Source organism: Antrostomus carolinensis, unplaced genomic scaffold, assembly GCF_000700745.2.
Source record: "Antrostomus carolinensis isolate BGI_N321 unplaced genomic scaffold, ASM70074v2 scaffold10395, whole genome shotgun sequence".
In the NCBI taxonomy this organism is placed as follows: Eukaryota; Metazoa; Chordata; class Aves; order Caprimulgiformes; family Caprimulgidae; genus Antrostomus; species Antrostomus carolinensis.
In genome coordinates, this window is record NW_010314255.1 from 59,530 (window position 1) to 86,948 (window position 27,419).

The 27,419-nt window shown below is 39.1% G+C and overlaps 1 protein-coding gene across 1 annotated transcript in view; it reads right to left on the bottom strand.

The window, feature by feature from the left end:
- Positions 1-27,419, bottom strand: part of ABLIM2 (actin binding LIM protein family member 2) — a gene marked incomplete at its 3' end in the record, with an annotated part of 101,741 nt that overhangs the window by 49,419 nt on the left and 24,903 nt on the right. Inside the window, exons 4-6 of the mRNA XM_029084868.1 lie at positions 16,994-17,109; positions 12,039-12,165; positions 9,588-9,681 (exon numbers count right to left, since the gene is read on the bottom strand). Of these exons, the coding sequence (XP_028940701.1) occupies positions 9,588-9,681; positions 12,039-12,165; positions 16,994-17,109 (337 nt within the window). The remainder of the gene's footprint in view (positions 1-9,587; positions 9,682-12,038; positions 12,166-16,993; positions 17,110-27,419) is intronic.

A 27,419-nucleotide genomic window follows, 5' to 3' on the forward strand; every position in this document is an offset into this window, starting at 1 on the left:
TGCACAGCACCACACCATCAAGTGTTGTTCAATGGCCACACACTCATAACTCTGCCATTGCATTCACCTAGCGGCATATTTGTTATGTGGACTATACTGACTCCATAAACTGGATTCTACAGGGTATTTTCAAAACAGAGTGACGATAATCAGAAAACTGGGTAACTTTTGCTGCTTGGAGTAGAACAGTGTGCTCGATTACCAGCTTTAAGTGTAACCACATAAAGTTTCCATTCAAATTTATAGCAAAGCTGAAGCTTTGCATATGCTACAGAAAAACTTGAAGGATTACTCAGTAATAGTTGTATACAATAATGGTTAAGTTAGTAAACAGCTGCCATGTCACCTACTGTCATGAAGGGACAGCAACATTACCAAGGCAAAATATCTATTGCTTGTGTTATACAACACTGCTGAGGAGAGAAAAGGGTGAGAGAAGACAAAGAGAGAATTATGTGGAGGAAAACTCTTACTAATTCTCTTAGTCACAGTGGACCTGACTCACCATTGAGTCACTTCAGCAGTGTGCCAGGGCAAATGAACCATTTCCAACAGGGTTTACACCAGCATAAATGTAGTGTAATGTTTTGAATCAATCCTTCTCCTCATCTTCTCCTTACTAGATTCATTTTTCATCCCACTACATGCCAAGAAACAGTCATGTGAAATGTTCAATACATGCACCTGCAGCATTACTTACAGTTTTAGCTGTCTCACATGTACGGTTATTTCATATTGTCTTGGTTCTGGCTCATCCCGCTGTACTTTGCAGAGCCTTGAGACTTCCCACCCACATTTGAGTCATTTTTACTGCCTCCCACACACTCTTTATTCTTGCAGGTATAAACTGCAGATCGAATGTACCAACAGGGACGTTTATCTCAGAATGATAGTAACTTACTATATATACTGGACTCTCAGAAGGAGAAGTTTCTAATTGCAGGAGAAATTAAAAATAATTTAAAAATCATACAGGGAATAACTAAGAAAAATAAAGAAGAAAAATCAGCACTATTATATAAAACTGTATTTATATTATTATATAATATTATTATATTATAACTGTAACCTCATTCTGTGACATCAGGAGCAAATTCAGCCCTGCTGTGGCCAGGCAAAAGCTGGAAAAGGCCAATAGTGCATTTTTTTCTACAGAATTTGTACATGATCTTATAAAACAAAATGGTCTGTCATGCTGAAAATCACAGATTTTGCACTCAGTTGCTTTTGTTATATGATGAGTGATCTGCCCCTTTTGTCTTTTTCTTCTAAGCTTCACAAATTTTTCCTGCCACCCACTGAGACTGGAAGAGGCTTCTGTTTTCTGTTTGTTCAACAGCCTCCTCCATTTCTTTTTCACTTTCCCACTCCATAAAACCCACTTACAGGCCAAGACAAGCTGCAGCTGGCTCTCACTTCTGCCATCCCTTGATAAGGGAGAGGGAGTGAAGAAGAAGAAAAATGACCTGAAGACATATTCCCCTTCCTTTTTGTCTTTGCAGCTGTGGATTTAGCCCACCCATTTTAGATGGGAAGAATGAAGCTGCAACCAACACCAAACAGCCCCAGAGAGGCAGCACGACTTATCAGATGAAGCCAGCACAGCTTTTTTCACATTGGTCGTGATGATCCAGGCTGCAAACATCTGAGGACAGAAGCTGTCTCTCATTACGTGCCTGAATAAGGGCTGATATTTTGGATCCCTAAATTTAGCTGGGTCTGGAAATACTACTATCACATGCAAAACTGACATTAATAGTCCTTCCTGGAAGTAGGAATTTGCTACTTTCACACTCATTCACAAATTTCCAGTTCAGGGTAACATTCAGAAGTTCTTGCTTTGGGGGGGGGAGGAAAGAAATATGAAGAAGCACAAAAAACACTGAAGGCTGGCAGGATGAAAAATCTTAGATAGAAGAAATGAGTCACAGAGGCTGCTTTCCTGGTATTAGCACTCACACTGAACTGCTGTCACATGGGCTAGAGCATCCTGGAGATACTTTATCAACAAAGCCAATTGTCACTCCGTGCACTTACTGCTGCACTACTGTCATGGTTACGGGAGAGAGCTGCAGGGAGGTGCTGGTGCTGTTGGCTGGATCCTGGGTCAGTACAGGGCACTGCAGAGCAGTGTTCTGGCTGACCACAGTGTGTCCCAGACACGACTCAGAAGACCACCAGAAATGAAAGAAATTATACAAAGTAATAGGATAATGAACTGAAGTCATCCAAAAAGTGCAAATATTGTCAAAATATTCAAATGCTGTCAAACAGTACTAGACGATAATGCATCGCTACAGCAACACAATCCTTGGAAAGGCATTGTAACAGGCATACTGCATGCTCTTTGTGTCTGAGGCTCAGGCAGTATCAAGATGACTACTAGAATCACTGCTCAGATACTTTTATCAATCAAGATAGTTTAAGATAGTTAACTGGTACTACATTTTTGCATAATGGGAAAAGGCAGTGGACACCATTCACCTGTCTGCCAGGCTCAAGAATCAAACCATGCACTAAAACTCTAACTTACACAAACCCACACAGGCGCAAACACACAGCAGCACTACCAGGGACATTTTCCATACATACGAGAGGAATCCTCAACAGAAAAGCAAGCAAGCAACTCAAAAAACCCACAAAACCTGCAATAGCCATTCTTCTCTATCTCCCAGTTTCTCAAATTCTGAACTTCTCTTTTGTGTTATTCAGAAACAGTTTGCAGAATTCCTTACTTTGATAAAAATGTAACAGGCTTAAACTATCACCAAATGCTCTTTGGTGATATCACCAAATCACTCTCTGCTCTTCCTCAATAAGCCTAAAAACCGATTTACAGGGTAAAAACTATGCAAACAGTTCCTTTTAATATGCACTTTTTTTCCCTTATATGTCAACAATTGTGAGTTTTTAACAGTTCAGATAATAAATATGGATAGGTGTAGCTCTGTATCTCTTTCTCGAGAGAAGAGGCAGTTGAAAAAGGGAAAGGATGAGAATAGGAGAAATATAAGGTGAATGCATCTAAAACAATACAATTGGGTTACATAAAAGGCTAAAAGCTAAGGTCGAAAACATTTGCATTGCTATTTATATGCTTGTTGATAGTATTTTTAATGATGCCTGTTTTAAAGCAGAAAGTCTAAGTCAACTGTTAATTAATAATTACCCAGCCAAGCTCAGACACTGTGCACTGATGATTAACCTGCCTTTGCAAACCAGCAGCCCCAGACGAATGCAAGTGGCACCAAAACAGAGACCATTCTCAAGCTGCAAAATACCTTGCATCTCTGCAAATGCTACGCATTGAAAGTTAATGTTTCCTACCTTAGATGGTCTCCTTTTCCAAGAGCTAATGCTGATTTATTTAGATGTATCTTTTTCCAACAGTTTCCCTTCTTCTGTTGTGATGGGAGAAAACTGGTGTAGAGAGCAGTTTCTAACTGAAGATTAGTACTGACACTTGGATCCTTTTGCTGCTCTGACAGCCTTCGCAAGGCTGCCCATGCTACTGGAAACCCTTCCTTCATATAGACGGAGCCGCTTTATTGCACGTTTCAGTATTAATGCCTATATTATAAGCTGCTCAAGCACCTTTCACACATCACTGGGTTTTGCTGTTAGCGAAACAGCAGGGTAACAGACATTTCAGAATGAACCATTCTTCCACACTGCAGGCAGAAATTTGTACACCCTGCTGTAAAGAATTAGTCTCGTCTCTCTGCTATACCGAGACTTTTGCAAAGGGAAAGGCAATTGATTTACAAAGTGGATGTGGCTGTAAACAAAAGCAGCTCAACCCTAGGGCAAAGCAAAGAACAAACTACAAAAAATAAAAAAATAAGATTAATGTTTTAATAAATAAGTCACTGAGGTGTAAGTGGCATTTAATTGACATATAAATAATTGACATTTCTAGTCTTGTTCCTGTCTAGTTCCTACTGCATTTGTTCCCTTATTTTAAAGTAACATACGGTTACGATTAATAGATTTTTTGAAAAATATTGATTATGCCTCTCTAGACACTTACACATACATGTAAACCAGAACAATGTTAACCCTTTCTTTGCCAACATATACTGAGTGCCATGCTACCATGTTAGGATGTCAGATACAGCAGTTGGACCCATCTTTATGTTTAGTAAGTGATACAGCTGTTTCACCAGCACTTGTATGTCACATTTACAACACAGTCAGGTGGCTGTAAATCCTGGGACAGTTGTAGACAGAATTCTAGTCAAGTGCTGAAAATACTCCTCAGTCCCTACAGAAACTGAGTTGCATGTAAATAAGCCTCAAGAGACCTTTCCAAAAGCATAACTTACAACATGTTACACTGTCAACTTTTATTCACATGAAATTCAAGACACTAGCTAGTAGCAGCAGAGATCCAGTTTGGTCATCAGGTACCAGTACAGCTGATCATGGAGATCCTAAGAGGTAACTAAGCCTGACCATCATTGGGCTGCAGCTTTGTGTCCAAGTAATCACACCTGATCACCTCATAGCCTATACCATGTTTGCCATCAAAACATTCCCAGGAGGAACCTAGAAGCAACCTAGGCTTCCTCTAACAATATCATCAGCTGAAACAGCAGATGAAGAGAAATGCTCCTGCCAAGTCACATATCGCTACAAGCTGTCAAGGCTAACGAAGCCACAGGAAAAACCCCACACTCAGGGTGAGATATACCAGGGAAAGTACTTTCTTTAGAAACAGCGGAAGGGGTTACTATCACTGCACAAGGTAGTGGTGAGGCATCACCTGGAGTACAATGTCCATCCATGCTGAAAAAAGGTGGTTCCAGCAGGGAATAGATGGTGAGAAGGTCCACCAGCATCACCAGAAGAGCTTGGAGCTGACTTATGAGCAGAGGAAAATCTGGCCCATTCAGTTTTGCAAAACAAAAGTTGGGAGGAACTAAGATTGTTCTCCTTGGAGTTCATCAGGTAAAGGAGGGAAGATCAAAAAAGCTAAAAATCAATCTGTATCGGAAGAATTAATAACTATACAGAGAAAGCTTACAAATAGAGTTTGCTGGAACTGAATTTCTAAATATCAGATGTTAAGGAAACTCAGGCATGTTCCACAGGAGGGGACCAGGAGGAGTCACTGGCTGCCACACAGCTGCTCCACACACCTCAACAGCCATCCAAGCCTCTGCACGGCTTGTCATGTGGGAAGAACTGGGAGGTAGACAACCCTCCTCCACTGCCTCTGAGCAAAACACAGATAGAAAACTGATTAAAGATCATGAAACAAATGAAAAGCGTTCTCTTGATTCAAAGGGATTTGTATCAGGCTCTGAATTATAATGCAAAATACAGTATATTTTTAGAAAAAAGGCAATTACACTTATTTTGTCTATTTTTATGATATGCTCATTAGCACAAGTTGAAAATTTAATGAATAAATAACTGTTTGTGATAGAAAAAGAGGAAAAAATAGTTTTAGTGCCAAATGCAGAGAAATAGATTGCAACACAACAAAAGGGAAATGGTTGATTATAAAAATCAACAGCTTGTTATTTTAAAATGTGTTTATTTGCTGTGTTATTGCATGATTTTAGCTATTGCTGGATTGGGAACAGAGCAATAGCATAAGCACTAAAGTAAACCTTTTTCTCCTTACAGGTTTTCAGTCACATTGCATTTTAGGTCAAACTATAAAGTAAACTCCAGCCACCCCTAGCTCCCCATTTAAGAAGGTACGTTTACCAATATATATATGGTCAGGGATAAAACATAGCAATTTCTAGGAGAGGACTGATATTGCATTAAATAGTGCTCTGTACGCTTCACGAGTAAAGCAAATCTTGCCCATAAAAGCACTAATGGGCAGGGTTTTTGTAAAAAGAAGAGCAAAACTGTTGCCTTTAAAAGCAATAGAAGAATTTATGGTCTCTGTAAATTAGTTGCTCAGTCCCTTTTGTAGCTCTTCCAGTACAAGTTCCCTGGGAGACTGGGGGCAAGCCAAGGTGGAGTGAAGGGGAAGAAAGAAATAAGAAAGGAATTATAAACACAGTTATCCTGTGTTTAAGCCCATTTACTATACGGAATGAATCTGGCCCTAAGAAAATAAGCTGAATGAAGAATTTAAGTAACTAAATCATCATTGTATTTGGCTGGCAACCTACAAAAACAGCTATATTTTTATAAGTTATCAGTAACTCACACTAGTTGACTCTCCCTTCCTCCTCTGCTGAATAAATACTTAAAACAAACAAATGTTGCAAAGGGAGACAATATTATAAAATCTGGGCACTGAATAGTTGTGGAAGCAGCTGTCCTCCTGACATTATCACAGAAATCAGAGATGGAAAAAATCCTATTAGGTCATATAGTCCCTCCCTTTGTCATTGCAGGACTGTTTCCTAACGTAGATTTTCCAGTGCCTTGTCTGATCACATTTTAAGACGATCTAAGTGATATCTTCCAGCAGCTCCCTTGGGTGACTATTCCTCTGCCAAACAAGTATTGCTGTCAAGATTTCCGCCCCACTTTAACAGCAATTTGTCCTATTATTTCTGTGTATCTCCAGATTATATTCAAGATGGTAAAAAGAAATACTGCAGTTTTGAAAAATGTTTCAGGATTCCAGACATTTTCACACAAAATACATCTCACAACAAAGAACAGCCATGGCTACTTTTTCTTTTTTCTGTCCTCCTGACCAGGAGATTCACAAACATAGCAGCAAGCTGGTCAGTGACACACACAGTTTGATACCAGACAGATGGAAGAATCAGCCTCAAATCCAAGCCTTTTGGACAAGTCCGTCTGCAGCAGATGAATAACAAATGACTTAACCCTGTTAGCTACGGGTACGGTCTCTGCGTTCTTTCAAATCTGTTTGCTTAGGTCATGACTTTTAGCCTAGCTTCCTAATGAAAAGAGGTGTGCATGCTACCTCTTCATTTGACTGCTCTCCACAGTCAACACTGAACCTCAATGGCCATTTAAAGGCTCATGGAAATCACTGAGTGATCACCATGCAAGGAGCCTCACACTCTGCATCACCTCTTCACCACGTAAACAGGCAGTGGAAATGTAAAGAAAGCTCTTGAGGTATTTCACAAGGAAACAGAGGGGAAGGGAACAGGTATTTTGGGAAACATCATGAAGAACAGGACCTATTGTTACAGTAGAATGCTAGGATATAGGAAATTCACCCACACTCAAGCTTCATTAGTTTTGCTGCACACAAAACAACAAATGGTTTTATACAATCTTATGGAAAGAAGGTTATAGACCACAAAGTTCCCAGGTTGTTGTAACAAGCCTCCAGACATTAAATATCATTGTACCTGTTCAAATCTATCGCTGGCTTCACACCAAATTCATCCTCTCTTTCCTACTTGACAGTGACACTATATCTGACACTGTTGTGTTTTTACTAATTGTGAAAGTCCTTTCTCCTCACCTTTTTTAAAAAAAAAGTTTCAGTAGGCATCAGTATTTTTTCCACAGTTAAATGCCACAGACTTCATTCAAAGTCACACCAGTACCAAAGTAAGAAGAGAATCGGTGCTACACCACTGTCATCAGAGCAACATTGGGGAAGGCGAGAGGAGAGGGGCACACATGCACTAACCCAAAACATCACCTAGAACTACAAGAGATGTAATCAGTCATGGTAAAATTCCTACAACAGCTTTAAAGAATTAATTTTTCAGAAATTTGTTATTGGTTTGTCTATAATAAAACCAAGAAACCCTCCTCCTGTTCACTATGCTGTCACCAAGCAGTTAGAGGAAACAGATACAGCCACATGTGCCCCCAGGTCACAGAATCACACACTGGTAGGGGTTGGAAGGGACCTCTGGAGATCATCTAGTCCAACCCCCCTGCCAGAGCAGGTTCACCTAAAGCACGTTGCACAGGACTGCATCCAGGTGGGTTTTTAACATCTCCAGAGATGGATATGCCACAACCTCTCTGGTCAGACTGTTCCAGTGCTCTGGCACCCGCACAGTAATGAAGTTTTGCCTCATCTTCAAATGGAACTTCCTGTGATACAGTTTGTGCCCATTGCCCCTTGTCCTGTCACTGAGCACCACCAAAGAGTTTGGTCCCATCCTCTCGAAAATCCAAACAAATCCAACTCACCCCTGTTAGTGTGCAAATCTTATTTTTAACTTTTTCTTTTCATCATCCACAGATACAGTTAAGGACCCAGTTCTTAATCACATCACACCACGTGCTATTGTTTAATATATTGCAGGTAAAGCATTCCTAAATAAAAGGAGTATTTTTGTACAGACATTTCAAGGCAGAAAAACACAATATTGTGAAGTCAAGAGTAAGCAGAGAAATTGGAGCTTCTGTTCTTCTCCCATCTTAGTATTAATCACTCCCTGTAACCTGCTATGTGTAAGTGCACCCCAAATTTACTATACCTTTCACCATGACACACTTCTCTCTGCATTCACCTTTCTTTTCTTTATCATATCAAATGTAAGTTCATTAGCTTCACCTCCAAAACCCACCTCCTCTTACAACCTTTCATTCAGTGTCAAAGGCTGACATCTCTGAAAACATGTACCAGCCTCCACTGGTCACATTTTTGAAGGGTTTTTTATGTTTTCTTCTGTTTTGCTTCTCCCACTTGAGAGAGCTTTCTGTAAATAGTGAGAAACCTGTCTTCATACTCTTTCAAATCCCTTATTAGAAGTCTGTTTTCTGAGATGTCTGTAAAAACATTTGACAATGGAAAAGCCTCCCATGCCTAACCCTAACACTGTACCATGCCATCTGGTATGGACTCACTGTTTCCTTCCACTTGCTCCTCAGTCCCTTTCATAGCTATAATCATCCACCATTTGGATAGTTAAATCTTCGTACAACTCCTAGCAGATCTTTCTCTGGTAGAAGTCCTTTGGGACTTCTCCAGGCTTAACTGATGAAGAGAACGGAGTGAATGAGAGACCTGGGGAACCTCTTCCTAACTCCAGTACTGCTAAGGCTGCACAAGATACAGGGAAAGGGCAGAAAGTGAAAGTGGATAAATGATAACATTGATTGGATAACCATACACTTCGATCCAAAGCTACGTTCTATTTAGATCAAAGGAATAGATCAGTTTCTGATCCTGGGTCAGTTATATGGAAATCTCCTTTGCATAAAGTCTAAACATTCATGTACACTAAACAATCTCTGCTTTTCAACAACAACAAACTCAAAAAAACCCTGCAACATAATTCATTTCTGGGTGCAAAGATACATTTCAAATTATTCATTTTTGTTTTTCAGCAGCTTCACCCTAACTCTGGGGAACATAAAACAGAATCTAAGAGCAGAATTTACAAAGAAATTTAGTGTATTAAAATGTTCCTGATCATTCGTTCACTTATTATTTCTGCTACTTGAACATTCTCCAGTACCACACATACCTACTTAAGGAGTATGTGTATTATCAAACCATTAAGAGAAGAAAAAGAAAAGAATTACAGAAAAAATTCCGAGTATTTCACAGATGTAACATTAAACTGCTGCATTAACACTCATTTGTGAGCATATGACCAGACCTAAAAGAGCAAGACTCTTTGTATGCCCTGAGATGTGTTTGAATAACAGGTTCTCCTTACCTCAAGCACTCTTCCTGTGATATACTTTTCACAATTGTCACATCTGATACCAAACTTTGCATGATAGTCCGTTTCGCAGTATGGAATGCCATCCCTAGGGAAGAACAACAGGCCTTATGGAGATAGATTGCTTTAGGTAGGCTTACAGGTTTACTGGAAGATTATACAGCTAAAATTTGTTAATGCTTCAACACTTCACAGTGTGTTTATGAACTTTCCTCTCTCTCAAATACTTGTATTTACTAATTTTGTAAAGAACTGAACAGTTCATGAACTATACTGGTGCTTCAGAGCCTACCACAATCCCACTTTCCTGCTTTGTCACTGAATTCAGCCATTGACTCTCCTCCAGTCACAGCACTCAGTCTTTGAGACTCTCACACCATTTGTTTTGATAGTGTTACTCATTAAATTCTTCCACATGTTTCACAGTCTGGAAAAAATACTTATTTTTACGTATTATTCTTTCCCTCTTTATTTATCATCTAATTGTACTTAGCTAAGACTTCAGAGTAATTTCTCAACTGACTATCTTTACTGTAAAACAAGTTTTGATTAACATATAAGTCTACTGACATTCTTGCTTAAAGACAGTAATGATTAAGAGACTTCAACGTAAGCAGCAGAAGAGATCTTGCAGTACGTTCACGCATGATGTGAACAGTTATTTCAACACCACAACTGATTTAAGATAATATAAAATTTAAAAATATGAAGAATAAAAACAAGAATCTTAGCTTTTATTCTAAAAAGTGAGAACCAAAACACTTGGGCTATTGCTCTGAAATGAACTTATTTGTTAATTTTATATTTAAATCCCAATTTTACAAAATTTTATGTTTAGACCACTAAACAGATTAATTAAAATAAATTAGAAGAAACCAGAGACTCTTCTATTTCAAACTGCAAGTTAAACATAGAATCATAGAATGGTTTGTGTTGGAAGGACCTTTAAAGGTCATCTAGTCCAAGCCCCCTGCAGTGAACAGGGACATCTTCAACTAGATCAGGTTGCTCAGAGCCCTGTCCAACCTGACCTTGAATGTTTCCGGGGATGGAGCTTCTACCAGCTCTCTGGGTGACCTGTTCCAGTAAACCACCCTCATTGTAAAAAATTTATTCCTTACACTTAGTCTAAATCTACCCTCTTTTAGTTTAAAACCATTACCCTTTGTCCTGCTGCTACAGGCCTTGCTAAAAAGTTTGTCCTCTTCTTTCTTATAGGCCCCGTTTAAGTACTGGAAGGCCACTAGAAGGTCTCCTGGAGCCATGTCTTCTCCAGGCTGAACAACCCCAAGTCTCTCAGCCTTTCTTCATAGGAGAGGTCCATTTTTGTGGTCCATATTTAACGTAGTTAAATATGTTTAGTGTGCTGTACTAAAACAACACACATGATCAGACAGATTTATTAGTAGAGGCATAATTTTATTGGACACTTCCCTGGAGAAACATAAAAAATAATTTTATAGCATACAATTTGGATTGCTTAGAGACTAACCTATAAGTTATCACAATAATTAATTGAATTAATGGAAAGAAGGATATTTCTTTTTCTTGTGTAATCTTGTTTGGCATTTAGCTTTTTTTAAAAGAGGATTTCAAAATAACTTTATCATTACAATTTATGGGGGTTTTATTATTAAATAACAAGTAAAAAAATACCGTTCCAACATACAGCAGAGTAGCATAACATTTAAGATAATGCAAAATCTTATTTAAGAACACACTTTTATTAAATATGGTTTTCTAAGGCTCCAATGCAACCTGTGAAATTAAATGTTTTACTTGTATTAATCTAAATCCAAAGAATTGTCGGAAGTCAGTGGGACATCGGCTCTGAAACTCCATCAGCTGCACTGGTGATTGAGTTACTTAGCTGTTTAGGAAAATTTCATCATATCAATACTCTTCTCTGAAGCAGAAATTAATCCCAGGTGCCTTGGCCAGTGAAAGCCCTGTATCTCACCAAACTGATATAAGTGTTGACGTGGGATTTGGTCTGCATGTATGCTTTGTGCTGCCTCTCATGGCTGTCACCACATTCAGTCCAAATCTGACAGCATGAGAGTCTGGAGCAATGCAAAAGCAAGATATGTACCTCCTAAATGAACTTTTTGAGAACATTTTTGCTTACGTGAAATACATGGGAAGGATAATATCTGCTTGTTCACATTACAGCATCGCATAGAGCAAAGTCAAACACAGATAAGGAAAACTCCACCATTGCCTTTTTATAGCTTTGGCAAGTCTCATTCCAGGTAAATGGACAAATTCTACTTTTCTTAATCTGAATTTTTCTGTGTTCAATACAATTTAGGATAATATTTTACATAATAATCTTTTATATATCTCCAAACACTGATAAACACAAGCTAAAGGATATGCAACACTGAATTAATTATTTGATAGTAAAAGAATGCTGAAAACAAGACGCTCCTCCACTCAACTTACTTGCTGATGTACTCTGCATTCAGCAGCTTGCCGCATATATTGCACTTAAAACAGCCCAAATGCCAGTGTTTGTCCAAGGCAACCAATGATTGCCCATTTTTTATTTCTGAACCACAGCCCCCACAATCTGCAAGAGAAAAATCCAATATGAGTGAATCACACACTTAAATGGTCACACAATACTGGTTACTGCAGTATGAGGATCCATCAGTGTCCTAGTAACAACTCATGCAGGCTCTAAAGCTCACTGCTGGCTGCTCACTGATGGATGACAAGTGGTGCTGCTCTAATATTGTCCTAGCATTGCTAGAAGACATGAATCATTCCAAGGAAAAACTAATGACTTAGGTTTCCTAGTGACTTAGGTTTTGTTTTAATTCATTTATATTGTGTTTAAAAGATATAAAGTTTTGCTGATCGAGTTTTCAAGCATCACAAATCAGTCCAATAAAATTAATAAAAACAAAGACCTAAAAGGCATGAGATTAAAATAAATAATTGAACCTTCATAGTAGACTTTGCTTCTGGGTCTGAAAGCTTTACTCATAGTGCAAAATTCTTTCTGCAGCCTTGGAAAAAACTAAGCTGAAATTCTGATGTGAACTTCTGTAACCGGGAAAAATACACCAATACTTTAGAGGCATTAAAAATTCCTGAGTAGTAGTAACATTGCAACATGTGAAAGTGATGGCTACCTATATATTTATTATTTACAGAAATTCACTTGTATAAAGCTCAAAAAAGTTGTGAGGAAAATTAAATACAAAACATGTCATAACTGGGTAACATAAGCTAGGCTATGTTGGTTAAACAGGCTATACATGAAGTAGCTATACTCCTCCGAAAAAGTAACCGAGGAGAAGACTTTTTTGGGGATTTGGTTGCTTTTTGTTGGGTTGGGGTTTTTTTTTGTTTGTTTGTTTGTTTGTTTGTTTGTTTTAAATTATGGATGCTTTTGATTATGGTAGTAAAAGCCAAATTCACTCTTAGCTTTCCCACCAACAGCCCACCAGTGAGGGATCTGTTCAGGGAAGCTACACTGACATGGGATTTGAACCTGGTTCTCTGTATCCTAAATAAATCCGCTATTACCCTATAGGGTCCACCTCTCATTCACTTTTTACTTTCTAAAGCTTCCAATCTATGTATAATTTTCTTACAAAATATTAAAATAGTAAGAACATGTGGAAAAATATGCAAAAATATCAGTAATAAACTTATTATAGTATAAATATCTCAGTAATCCTTCTAATCCTCCATATGATTATATCTTCCACCTTATGTGAAAACATGTATGTTTTAGGAATTCTTCATCTATACCAACAATTTGCTAGAGAAAAGACAAATTCTGAAAGACATTTGACGAGTCATTTATTGATGCCAGAAGAGAAAAAAGCCCACAACAACAAATTGCATGGAAGAGAAGGAAAAGATAAACAAAAGCATTAAAAAAGATTTATCTAGTTATTACGAAAGAATTTCAAACATAGGATCTCATTAAAAGATTTAAACAGTCCTCTTAAAAACTTTCGGATTTAAGATCCTATTTAGTTGGCTACATGACCCTAATGAGATACTCTGTTGGTGCAATTGTAAATGTTTAATTTCTGAGCGCACGACAATAAAGGATAGTTCTTTATTTCCTCTAGTGGATTTGGAATGGGTTCAGGGACTCATAGTATGCCTTTCCAATATCACCCTGCAGAGCACCAATATGTGGGAACAAGCCCAGCACAAAAGTGTGTGCACCACAGATCAGAACATTTGAGTTTTGCTAATAAAAGAGAACATTTGGGTGTGTGCCTGGATTTAGTCCCACAAGACAATGAACACTGCAGTATCTATTCCTTAAGGGCAATCAGATTTTTTTTGTGTGTGTATGTGATCTGGTAATCTAGTTTAATCTCACTGCTTGAGGGTTTATTTCACAAACTTAATACAACAGTGTGTGCTTAGATGTCATTCACCTTTCATCTGGTTTAAGCTTGGATAAACAGAAATGCAGCATTATGTGAGATACTTATTTATTCCTAATTGCTGTTTTCTCTGTTAAGTTCCAGATAATTAAAAACAAATATTGTGGTTGCTATGCCAACAGTGCCTATTGAAGCAATGTCCTTGTCTTCCTGTCTTGGATGCAGCATCCTTTGGTGACTCACCTCTTTTCAACCAATAACTCTGCAGAACACCTCAAATTGCTACTACATGTTTATATTCTTTCCTGAGTACACTTTCAATATCAACACTGCCACAGGAGGTTTTCACAGCTAGCATTTTGTAAAAGAAACAAAACAGGTAGCTAGGTATTTATACAATAATAAAAAATTCAAGGACTTGGGCAAAAAGCAAGTATTTGACATTTTTCATTTTTTTCAAATGCAATGCATAAAGAAGGTCAAAATCAAACTGGGAGAATGAAAATAGAAGGACTGGTCAGAGGAGGCAGTGATGCTGGGAGCTCAATGACTCCTAAGAGATGTCCTTAAAGCATTCTTGAGCTCAAGTCAGAGATAAACAGGCTGATGAATAACATACATAGTACCTATCAGATAGTTCTGAGCGAAGAGCAAAACCAACTTAACAGCAGGTCATCGTATTACTTGGTCCTTGACTCAGTTTCCTTGAAGGCATGTATTTTTGTGCACTATTGTTCTTTTATAAAAAGAATTGTTCGTTTAAAATATTAAGGTGTTTTCCAATAAGATTATTGTCAAAACAAGGAGGCACTAACACCATTTATTGCCTTATGCATAGCTATGGACAGCCATTCTGGACTTTCTATTTTCCAGTTCAACCAAGATGTCTCTGACACTGCTTGTTTATTCCTGAAACACTGGTTCTAGCCTAAGAATTAGTAAGTGCCTAGAAAACACCTCCTACTGCACATTGCTCTTTCATGTGTTACATATTAATCTGAATGTTTCCCAAATTCTTTATTATCTTTTTAGATATTTGGTTATTTTTCTGTATGTTGTCGTTGGCCAGGCTCTGACACATTCTGCTACATATACATGCACGCACCTCCATGTATTTGCAGCTGCAGCGCTCCCCATTGACCCCTCAAAGCTCTACTTCCCACACCAAGGAGGGATTATACCATTGCTACCCAATTTCCAAAGCCCATGAGCTTTGCAGCTCCTGGGCCACCTGGGTGCTGCATGTCACCATGAAACCAGAAGAAGCTGCCCTACAGCAGCACAGCAAGACACTAGGGAAATGGAGTAAGAAAGAGATAAGAATGGACATAGTCTACACAGCTAAGGAAGACATTTATCTGGGGTCCTAGCAACATCATGGCACAATTTCCTTGCAGACCAGATATGGATCTCAGTTGCCCTTCAAGAAGCCAAGGTATCTATCAGCTCACCCCCATCAGTACATTGTTTCAGAGGCAGAGCTGGTAAGTCTCAGGTGAAGACCAAACCAAATTATTTTAGAAGGCCAGTCTACACTGTGGCAGATACCCAAGTTCGAATCAAGACTCTTATCTGAATCCACTAAAATTTGTAGCAAGCAAGACTTCCTCCATTTCTAATGAGTTTTAAAGCAGATCTGTATTTGAGCTTTTTCAGGGAAAAGCTAAACTTTTGTTTTCCAAAGTCAGGTTTTGCCACAAAGATATGCTTCCAGTGCTCCTTCTCTTTGAGGCAGGTGGTTTGCTGAGCTCTGCAGGAACCCGTGCACTGGGGAGGCTCAATGCAGCAACCTGAGAGAGCTGGGGAAATGCAACGCAAGAAAAACTAAGCGGGTGTGTGTGTACAGAGAAAGGGAATGTAAGTACATTAAAGGACTCTGTATCACAGATAATCAAATGAAGTTGTTCTGTCACTACTCAACCAGGCAAATAATTTCCATTAAAGTCAAAGCCACTTTTCCCATATGACAAGGAGACAAACAGACAATAGGCCATTCAAGTACAGAGCTGCAAATGCAGCCAGCCAAGATGGCTGAGCATGATCCATCTCTGGGATAAGTAACAAGAGAAAGCACCTAAAAGAGAGGGCTGTCCCCTCCCCAAAAGAGAACAGCATTAGCAAGAGAGGAAACAGCATTGCATCTTTTACTGCATTCACACAGCAGCCTTTGCTGACAAGCTGGAGAAAGGAGATGGTGAAAACTTCTGTAAAAAAAAAGAGATGTGGGGAAAAACAAGGAGAAAAGGAAAAACAAATTTCTTCCTGAAGTAGGCTGGAAGACCAGTCTATGGGGTCCTTCCTCAGCCATGCCAAATCCAGCTCGATGTGATATGGTAGTCATTAAAAATATTTCTGCCTTTGCTGTTTAACTGAATTGGTGGTGATGTTTATTTACATATAGGTGGTAGATGAATTGTAAAGCGTGGCAGCTCCTCGTGAACAAATCAGCAGAGGAACAGAGTTCAGAGCAACAATGCCCACTCTATTATCTGCTGCAAAAAACATGTTATGAAAAGACCATGCTTCTCTGCAGTGTTTGTATCTTCTGATAGTACACAATAGTACTGAGGTCAAGGCAAATGCCCCTCTGGTCACCTTGCATACATTAACCCTTCCTGTGCAGTGTTTAGCCGTGCAGCCATGTCACTGATATTGCTTGAAACAACCCTGGAATACTTACAAATTATTCAATATCACGTTGGATTTTATTTTAGCTGGAGTTGGACTAAATCCTCAAAAATATTAACATCGGTATTACGCCTTTCTCCAAATAATTTTATCTACTCTAGTTTTAATCAAATATTCTGGGAAGTTCTGTGTATTGTTAACCCTACAATGGCACCATCTGTGTTTGTTTTTAACATCAGACTTCTCAGAAAACTGTCATATACTTTTTCACACAACTACATTGTATTTCTTGACACCTTTTAAGTAGCTTAGTGGTAAAAATTCCAGTTAAACATATCAGTATAAAACTGTGTTCTTTAAACTTATGCAGACTAAGAAGTACTAACGAAAAGAGCAGAAACGCCTACTTACTTCGCAGGTTCTGCATAGGAAAAGAGCCGGTGCTGCTGGAAGGGGGCAGGGAACATTTCTGGCAGATGCACTCTTTTCCATTAAAAGTCACCCGGTCACCGGCAGGGAAAGGCAGCCTACAAAAGAGGAAACAAAAGCATACAGGTTACAGTCTCATGCCTCTATCAAAATTAAATATTTTCCCATAAGGAAACTGATTATTTCTTTGGTTTCTTTTTCTCTGCTTTCCCAGTTCTCATTCATGATTTTTCAGCTACTTGGAGGCTAAAGTATTGGAGGGACATATCAAAGCGATGCAGATGTTACAGCTACTTACAAAAAAAATAATATCTAAAGATATAAAAACATACTGAGCACTTCAGTCCAAACCCTTGTGTATCTAAGAAATATTTTATCAGCAAGGGTTGATCACTAACAGGATCAGTTACAGAATGAAAATAAAATTGGCACTACAAGGAGTAAGTACAGGCAAAAGCAGCTGCTTTTATGTTGCTAAAATGCTGCATGAGAGTGATGACTTTTATACATTAAAAAAACAGCACTTGTCCTCCCATCTTTGATCATATTGAAGTCCTTCTCTTAATCTATATGCTCAGAAAGCAAATGTCAATGAACTCTCACAGGAAAAAATATATCCCAGTTATAAAACCCAAAGTGTCTTCATTATTTGTTTGCTCTACTCAACAACAGTTACCCTTACACTTAATTAAATCCTTCCTTTTTATTGAGGTCTTTAAAACAAAAAGCTTTCTGCCATGAGCTTTCTTGTCTGGGCACAGAAACTGCTGAGGTTTTTTCTCCAAGAGGACCAGATGGACAAATCACTTCATAATGCAGCAAAGGATGGTGAGGATTTAGAAACACATTTCACTCCACCCAAAGCTCATGGCCAACTAAATCCCAAGCAAGCTATCAAAATATGGCTTAAGTGGGGCACAAACATAACACAAGCTTTCTGCCTCATGGTGAAGTCCATCTGATCAGATTATTTCATTAACATTTCATTAAAACTCTACATGGCATCTGACCACAACCACTATGAAGTTCATATCAATTGAGTGGTTGTCTTCGCTACAAAAGTTGCACAGATACTTCTTGTGAGGCGTAAACATTATTTTGCTCCCTAAACTATCCAAGAGTGGCTTATTTTACATTTGTGTTGCACTTAAAATATTTTTTTTTATTACTTAAAAAGAGAACAAAAGCAATGCTGTCCTTTGTTTCTAAATAATGTTACTAAAATCTATTTTAAACCAGCTAAATAAGTGATCAACACTGTCATCCATTTTGGACCACAGGCAATACTTCAAAAATTATGAGGACACATGGAGTTTAGATATCGTTATATCTTTGGGTATCTGAGAATGAATTCTGCTTTTCACCTTTTTTTTTTTTTTTTCACTAATGAATTAATACTCCAATTACTTGCTACCTTCTTACTCACCTAAAGTTAAGCTAAGAAAAAATATTTTATGGAAATGGCCTTTAAAATTGTCCTGATCTCTGACACAACTAAATATTCCATGTGTGATTTTGTACAAACAGGCCCAATGCCATGCTAGTACAGATCCAGGAGGCCTATATTCCCACCTGTTCAGGAGAGGATTTTATTCCATGAATTATACTCAATAGACAGATCAGAAGAAGACAACAAATGTCTCTAGTATAACAGACAGGATGTGATGAAGCCACACTGCTCCAGTGAGCAGTAAGTCTGTCCTTGTAGCAAGCTCCTGTGTTATATATTTTATTATTAGGTCATAACTGTTATTTGCAATGGATTTTTATACTGCTTGAAGTCACGGAGCCTTCTAACACTTGGAATAATAAAAGGGTTTCATGAACATCACAGAATAATTGAGGTTGGAAAGGACCTCTGGACATAAACATACATTCATTGGAATAATAATTACCAAACATGATACACTTCCATAGAGATAATGAAAATCAATGACTAATTACCAAGAACTTAACAACAGAGTAATAGAATTCAACAGCTGTCCTAGTTTTCTACTGCCAATGTGAAAGACACCATTTAATCGTGTTTTCATTTTAATAAAATGTTAAAAAATCAAGTCTAGAACTTAACAGTATTGATTGACCTGGAAAGGCACATGCCAAGGAACTTCAACTGTTCCACAACTGAGACAAGAACTTGTAATAGATCTTTTTTGTGTTTTAGGAAGACCTCTCATCTTGATTTACAGACATCCATCAATTTGTTACAACCACTAGCAACCTATTTTGAATTAAGCCCCTACAAAAATGGTAACCTGCTCCATAGATGCAATCACACAACTACACTGCCATGCAACTACCCCAATATCTTTCATTCTTATACACAGTTGCAGGCAGGATATTACCATCAAGTATGGTTTGCCATACTCTTTATGGAGAACAAGACTGGGACTCTCATTAAAACAGCAGGCTTTGCAAAATTAATAATCCTGGAGATGGTGATGTTCTTGAAGCCATGAAAAAGGCACTGCTCTGAAGAAGTACCATGACTACTGAGCATTCTTATACCTAGTATAAGAGGAACAGAAGCCAGAGGTAATGTATCTTTTGACTCAATAATTGACCTAACAAAAATCTTCCATCTGAACACAGAAGCCCATCTGAAACAGACGCATCAAGTATCAAGTAAAGTAGAAGTAGGGACTGTTCACTTTGAACTGGCTCAGCTATTTTAGACAATTAAACAATCTGAAAAAAAATACTCTCTAAGTAAAAACTTAGAGAGAAATAAGATAATTGACCTCCTACAGCACAAAGACAGAGCCTGGTAGATGACACCCACGAATCATGCCAACATTCACAGGCACCACAGCATGCCACAGAGCTTCCTTCGGGGTGAATGTGCGTGGAAGTTTTCCTACCCTGTAAACATATCTTACTTGGTCTGCTTTCTGAAACTTTAGTAACTATGCACTGTGCCCTTCCATTCAGAGGGGAAAGAGCAACCATTTCACTTCTCTTTTAAGCTTTTCATGTCTGCAAGACACCTTGCTCTATAAAAGCAGGGAAATCCTCCTTGGAGGCTGTCTGCCCAAAGGTACAGGTGGACAGTTCCTCCTCCCACTGGTTTTCTAAACTCATAATTAAGTCTCGGCATTTGCTTCTCTATTTTGTTTATTGGGAATTCAGAATTCCAATACACAACACATTTGCTGGTATTTCTGTAACATCTGACCTCTCCTTTTCACAAGCAGCCCTGCTTGAGGATTTCAACGCCAGTACGAGTGAAGGCACAACAGAAGGTGGTAACAGTCAGTTAACAAGGTTTCAGCTTCTGAGCTCTTTAACATGTGAGAAAGACTATATATAGCATTGTAGGTTAAGAGTGTATCTGCCTTCGAATATAATGACATCTCACAACCAGTCACCCACTAAACATTGCTAAGTATGGGTTTTAATTAGCTACTTATTCTTTTAAAAATATTCAGTGTGATTTTCACAGTTGGATAATCTATTTTTAAAATGAGAATTAAGAGCACCTTTAAAGCAGCTCTTTCAAATGACTTGTAGGATTTTAATATATCTTCTATGTTTAATCTCCCAATAAATTTTGTTTTATCCACCTGCCTACAATATCTGTAAACCCAGAAATTACTGGAGCTGACCAACAAAATTATATTGTAAAACATCAAACCACCATCAGCTTAATCCAGGGTAACAGTGTGCTGATACTGAAAGGTCTGGACCTGGTCTCCTCCTTCTCTGTACCATGTCTCAACCTATGTAGCTGTGGGCACATCTCAAGCTTTCGGGGCCAAAAGAAAATACTCAATTTCTTTCAGAGCATCTGGATGGCATTCTGTTCTTCAAGTTGCTGATCTGACTCTGCGGCTAAAGAGTCAACTAAATTTGATATAAGAAAATTAACAGAAGCATATTATCAGGGATGCGGGGAGAGCAGAGCTATCCATTTCAGTAGCAGTTACCCTGGGTCAGATGTAATGTCAGATTGCAACCTGAGGACCTACAGGATCAAATTCTTCTCTAACTTGTACCTGGTACAATCACATCCCTCAAGGTTGCTCCAGTGACAAATCTGACCCAGGATGTTAAACCTGATGAGACAAATTGGACAGTATTTCCTATCTACTGCCCTCACAAATATCAAGAAGGGCAAATGTTAAGCCTCCACCCAGGAAGGAATAACCCCATGCACCACTACACCCTGGGGGTCAATCAGCTGGAAAGCATAAAAAGACGTAGGGGTCCTGGCAGACACCAAGTTGAACACGAGTCAGTAGAGTTTCCCTGAGACAAAGACAGCCACCTGCATACTGGGCTGCATTAGCATAGTCAGCAGGTTCAGGGAACTGATCTTTCCCTCTGTTCATCACTTCAGAGACTGCATCTGGAACAGTGTGTGCCATTTTGGGCTCCTCAGGACAACATTTACTGGAGGGAGACCAGTGGAGGTGGCTAGGTCCAGAGCTGGAGCACAGGATGCATGAGCAGGGGCTGAAGGAGATGGGCTTGTTCAGCCTTAAAATGCTCAGGGAAGATCTTACTGCTGTAAGATGACATATATATGAAATTGGAGCCATGCTCTTGCCAGAGGTATAGAGTGAAAGGACCAGGGGCAGCAGACATAAACTGGAACATAGGAAAAGCCAACTCAAGGTAAGTAGAAAAAAAAAACCCACCATGAGTGTGCTTAAATGCTGGAACAGGCTGTCCAGAGAGTCTGTGGGATCTCCATCCTTGAAGATGCGTAAAATGAGTAAGATGTGACAATGCCCTCAGCAGCCTGCTCAGACTGCACTTGCTTTGAGCCAGGGGCTGGATCATAGGACCTTCACAGGTCCCCTCCATCTTACATGACTCTAGGTCTACAGGTTTGCTCCATGTGTAAACCTGAAGAGCAGGATAGCAAGACTCCTTTGTTCAGGAAGCACCATATATTGATAAATTTGTTTTAGAATCAAAATGCCAAGAAGAACACTCAGTCTGATTTCAAAACATGCAGATGAAGAAGCGTCCTTCATGAGATGCTTTAAGAAGTACCCAGTACTGCTTAAGTGGGAATCAAACTCTTTCAAAATTCATCAGCACTAAAGACAGTGAGCCATTAAAATGGTTTAGCATATTTGAAAAGTCTGACATAAACTGCTATGTTCCAGAACAAACTGAATTTTAACTTCTAATTTTCAATATTGCCTGAAGACATACATACACAAAAGCCCTCAGCTTCTTTATAGAAATTGCAGTGTTGTGTGTAGGACTATAAAACCCTTTGTTGGGGAAAAGAAAAATAAAGTTTTCAGTTTTCTGAATTTTTATATTCAACTGCCAGGCCACAGTGAATTACCTTCTTGAAGATAATAAAAATACAAATGGATTGAGAAATGTTTTAGATCTGGACTTGGCACAAAACCCCTTGAAGAATGTGCAACTGCGTCTTGCCCTCCACACATTATTGACCTCTGCATGGCACATATTCAACTTCTGTCAATATGCTGTTTCAAGACAAAGCTTCTTAAATTTGGATAAAATACTCCATTCAGATATCCAAATTCTGTAAACATGTACCTGTTTGGTTATCAGCCCAGAACATACATGCTAATTTATCCCCCCAGCTAAGTAAGAGTCAAATTGTCCTTCCCTCTTCATCATTTACTTGTCACAAAAAGCTGTATTTTTTCAATCTTTAATTATAAGAATACCGAAACTAAAGAGTTAACAATGATATACATTCCTCCAACTGGGTGAATAACCAACACTCACAACTTTACCAATTATGTTAACCCTTAAAACTAAACCCCAGATTTTTTATACCCAATGTACACACAGCACGTCAGTAACATTCAAATAAAATATAGAGTGTTTGTACAGTACAACCTTATACAGACCATACATCTAACATATGTATGGTCTGTATAGATGCATTAACATGTTAATAGAACTCACTATCACACTAAGACTTCTCCTGAAAATTACATTTTCAAAAGCAATATCAAAGGCATGATCACCCATTGCTTTTTGAAAGACCCAATCTCCTGCCTTTTCCCATCCTGCATAAGATACTGCTGGGAGCTGTACAGTCCTGTCTCTGACAGCCATACAAGAGCTGTGTGCACAATTTTAATAAAACTCAGCATCTACTGATGCAGATAGTCTTAATTTTCTCCTTCTTTCTATTTCACTTTTACAAACATGTGAACCGTTTGGGGGAAATGTCTTTGGCAGCGCTCTGGAGGACACCATCCCTTCCAGTTAATGAAACTGTAAGAATAAGATTACTCACCTGCTTCCTGGGAATTCAGAATAAGCAGCTAACCTGCAACATTTTGCATCTGTTGTTATTCTCCTCTTTCCTAGTTTTAGGCATTATCGTAATGAACAACAACACCAGAAAACAGTTTCACTGGACTAGAAACAGCACTGGAAGAAGAAGGAGCTAAACCCTCAGTCTTCATGCCAGCGGAGCAAACATGCAGTTAAAACCTGAATTTGTTTAAGAGTCAACTGGTCAATGCAAGATAGAGAGAAATAATCACATAGGATGATACCTTATAATGTACTTTTCATAGTCAGTTTTCCTCTGAATACGAATTCATTTATTTCACACTTTGACCTGTGGCAGCCCAGGGCAATAGCACCTGAGCCCCAAGGGATGCCCAGGGATGAGCTGGGTCTCTGACAACCTTTTACACAGAGGAGGGCAGCAGCTTCTCACCACAGTGCAGAAGGCACCAGGGAATACAACTCTTCCCTGTGACACTGGGCCATGTGGCCTTCAAAAGTCCTAATACCAGGAGCTCCAGAAAACGAATGGGCTTGTGTCACTGGCTTTTTCCCACTGCTCCAGTTAGCTGTATGCACATTAGAATTTCTCACTGATTCTACCGCATTGAAGCGATATACACTTCACACTAGTTTCTATTCAAATCTTATCTTCTCTGAAAATAAGAAAAAAACTGTGACTGGTTTACTATTCGACACAGGAACAGTTTAAAAGTGTTACTTCAGAGCTACAGAAATACACATTATAAAAGTGCTAATTTAAAGCACTTAATGATCTGCGCCACTCTGGAGACTCTTGTCACAAGTGCAAAGTGCCTTCTGCAGCTGCTGTTTTCCTGCCAAAATTGGTAAGAGCCTTGCTTGGTTCCCATTAGACCAGGATCAGCCCCACTGTCAGGCAGTCACCACGTCTCAAGTTCACATCGTTCTGGAAGTCAGACTTCTGACCCACATTGAAGTCTGGCTGCAAAAGGCAACATCAGATGCAGTTTGTGTGTGATCAGTCAACTGCCTCAGACAGCATGCTTTTGGCCTGTTCTTTAGGGTCTCTGACCATGTGTAAGAAACGAGGACACAAATGGTACCCCGACTCTTCCCACCAAAGAAAATACTAAGGTAGAGTGCTTGACAATCCTGCACCTCATGTCAAATGGCTCTATTTTTTTGTCTTTTCATTTTTTTAAACAAACAAACAAACAAATTTCTGCTAAAACCACATGTATTTACAGTCAGCCCACCTTATTTTTACTGAGGATATCACTCAATAAAACAAAGGCTGATGATGTTTAGGTAGGACACTTTCTCTGATAAAAAAAAAATAAATTATGTCTGCCTTGCAAAGACTGGGGTAATTGAAGCAATGCTGATTTAAAGCAGTTGATGACCTGGTTCAGTGTTTTTACTATAAACAGATGACAGAATTCTTTTGTTGCTCTGCACCACAAGTCAGTGTTACAACACCTCCGGGAGACACTAATTGAATCCTGCTAGTCAGCAGGGCATTAGTTGGCTCTGATGAAGACAACATGAATTTGTGTGACCTTCTAAGGAAAGCAACAGAAGCAAATCTGTGTCTTTCTACTGACGTTTTAGATAGCAGCAACTACAAACTTGATCAGTGAAACGGCTTTTAATCCAACTATTTAGTTATACAAAAGGTTATGGAACATCTCTGATTTTTTATAATATATGAAATACTATTGTAACAGGAACTTCATTTTTAAAAGCTTTATTATGTCTTCAATACACATGATACTTGTAGTATGTTCTAGTGAGTATTTTCACCTTATTGCAGTTCAGTTCACCTCAATTGTTAGGTACATAAGTACTTCAGTCATATGGCAAATCACTGAATTCCCAGGGAAACAAGACAAATTGTACCACCAAGCTCCAAACCACCAGCTGAAGTACTGACTAAATACAGCAGAAGGTTAGTGTAGCCAACAGCCTGACTGAAACTTAAGTTAGGTACCAAGTTGCTAAGTACAATAACACAGGTAAATAATTTATGCCTGAATGCTAAACCCTAATGGTGTAGCTGAGAATACAAGCACATTTAGCAGGAAAATGGAATCAATCAGTTCTTTATTTTCTCTTAAATGAAGAAGTACCTCACTTTACAGAAGGTACCAGTGCTAAGAAGAGAGGTACCAAGAATTAACTGTGCTCATCTGCAGAAGAGCTGTAATACTAAAAGTCTGCATGCCAAGAGCTTGTGCAGCCAGCAGTTAACTAATGAGATCCACAATTAGCTAATTAAATAATTTTTCTTCCTATTAAAAAAAAGGTTTTTGTTATCTTTACTCTTCATGTTTGTTTAACGTATCCAAAATGAAAAAAACCTTCTACTAAACACAGCAAACTTGAACAGACAGAATTTAATAAAAGAAAGGCTTGTCAGTCAGAATCTTTCCCTTAACCTGGTTATTTAATTATTCCTGCAATTGATACATTAAATTGATATCCTGCTATAAAATACAGCTGTTTTGGAATTTGAAGTCCTGCTTCTGCATCAGCCCAGGAGGACATCTCAGCAGCCCTACGAGCTGGACATATTTGGCTGGCAATGGCCAAAGTGACATGGACACAATGGTTTTGGATTGTAGTATCACTAGCACATACCATAGAATCATGGAATCGCCTGGCTGGAAGAGACCTCTGAAATCATCGAGTCCAACCATACCTGTCCACTTCTAAACCGTATCTCCAAGCACCCCACCTAGCCACCTTTTAAACACCTCCAGGTATGGTGACTCAACCACCTCCCTGGGCAGCCTGTTCCAGTGCCTGACAACCCTTTCAGTGAAGAAATATTTCCTGACATCCAACCTGTACCTCCCCTGGTGTAACTTAAGGCCATTGCCTCTTGCCCTGTCACTAGTTACCTGGGAGAAAAGACACACACCTGCCTCCCTACGCCCTCCTTTCAGGTAGTTGTAGACAGCAATTAGGTCACCCCTCAGCCTCCTCTTCTCTAGACTAAACAACCCCAGCTCCCTCAGCCACTCCTCATAAGGCTTGTTCTCCAGACCCTTCCCCAGCTGTTGCCCTTCTGCGGACACAGTCCAGTGACTCAATGTCCTTCTTGTAATGAGGGGCCCAAAACTGGACACAATGTAGCATCTCCAATGCAGTGCATCAGTGTACGCTTTCCCTTTGAACATGGGGTTACTTTTCTTGTACTCCTAAAGGCTCGAGTTTAGCCACAGAAATTATTACAGCATTTCCATTTGCTCCAAACTGCTATAACTGCATTTCCTGAAGTTTTGTTGGACTTAAAGTTTCTTCCTGAAGTCTTCAACAGATTTGTTTGGGCTATTTCATGGAATCACAAAATCATAGAATCATTAAGGTTGGAAAAGACCTCTAAGATCATCAGTTCTAACTGTCAATCCAACACTACCATGCCCACTAAACCATGTCCCTAAGCGCCACATCTACACGTCTTTTAAATACCTCCAAGGACGGTGACTCAACCACTTCCCTGGGCAGCCTGCTCCCGTACTTGATAACCCTATCAGTAATGAAACTTTTCCTAATATCCAGTCTAAGTCTCCCGTGGTGCAACTTGAGGCCATTTCCTCTTGTCCTATCACTTGTTACTTGGGAGAAGAAACCAACTTTCCACAGAAAGAGGGTTAAGATGCAGGTCAAACAGACATCAATCGCTTGTGCTGCAGAGCCTGCAAACATCCCCACCAACAGCAGGCTGCAACATTGTACGTACCAGGTGGGAATGAACTACACCAGGCTGCTGGGAGCAGGGGGAAACCCTGTGTGCTGTGTCACTTGTCACCTCCAAGACTGCTGGAGACCCTTGGTGAAATCCAACTCAGACTTAAGTATTTGTGAGTCCAGGATCTTTCTGTCCTATTTGACATGATTATTAAGAGCTCCTGGGAAGCAGCACCGCAGAACTTCAGTTTAAATCTATTAATATAGTATCCACTTGGCTCACTAAAGACTCAGTCACTGGCATTGGAATCCTTTGTCACTTCAGCCAACAAAAGACAAAATAGCAGACACTGGAGAAATAAAGCAAGATTTGGGGCAAAAGGTCTGACAGTAGGGGCAGTGGTAGTTTCTCAAGTATGTTGAAAATCTCACACATAAGATATTATAAAAGAGAAAAAGCATTTGAAAAAAAAAAAAAAAAAGAAGAGGCACT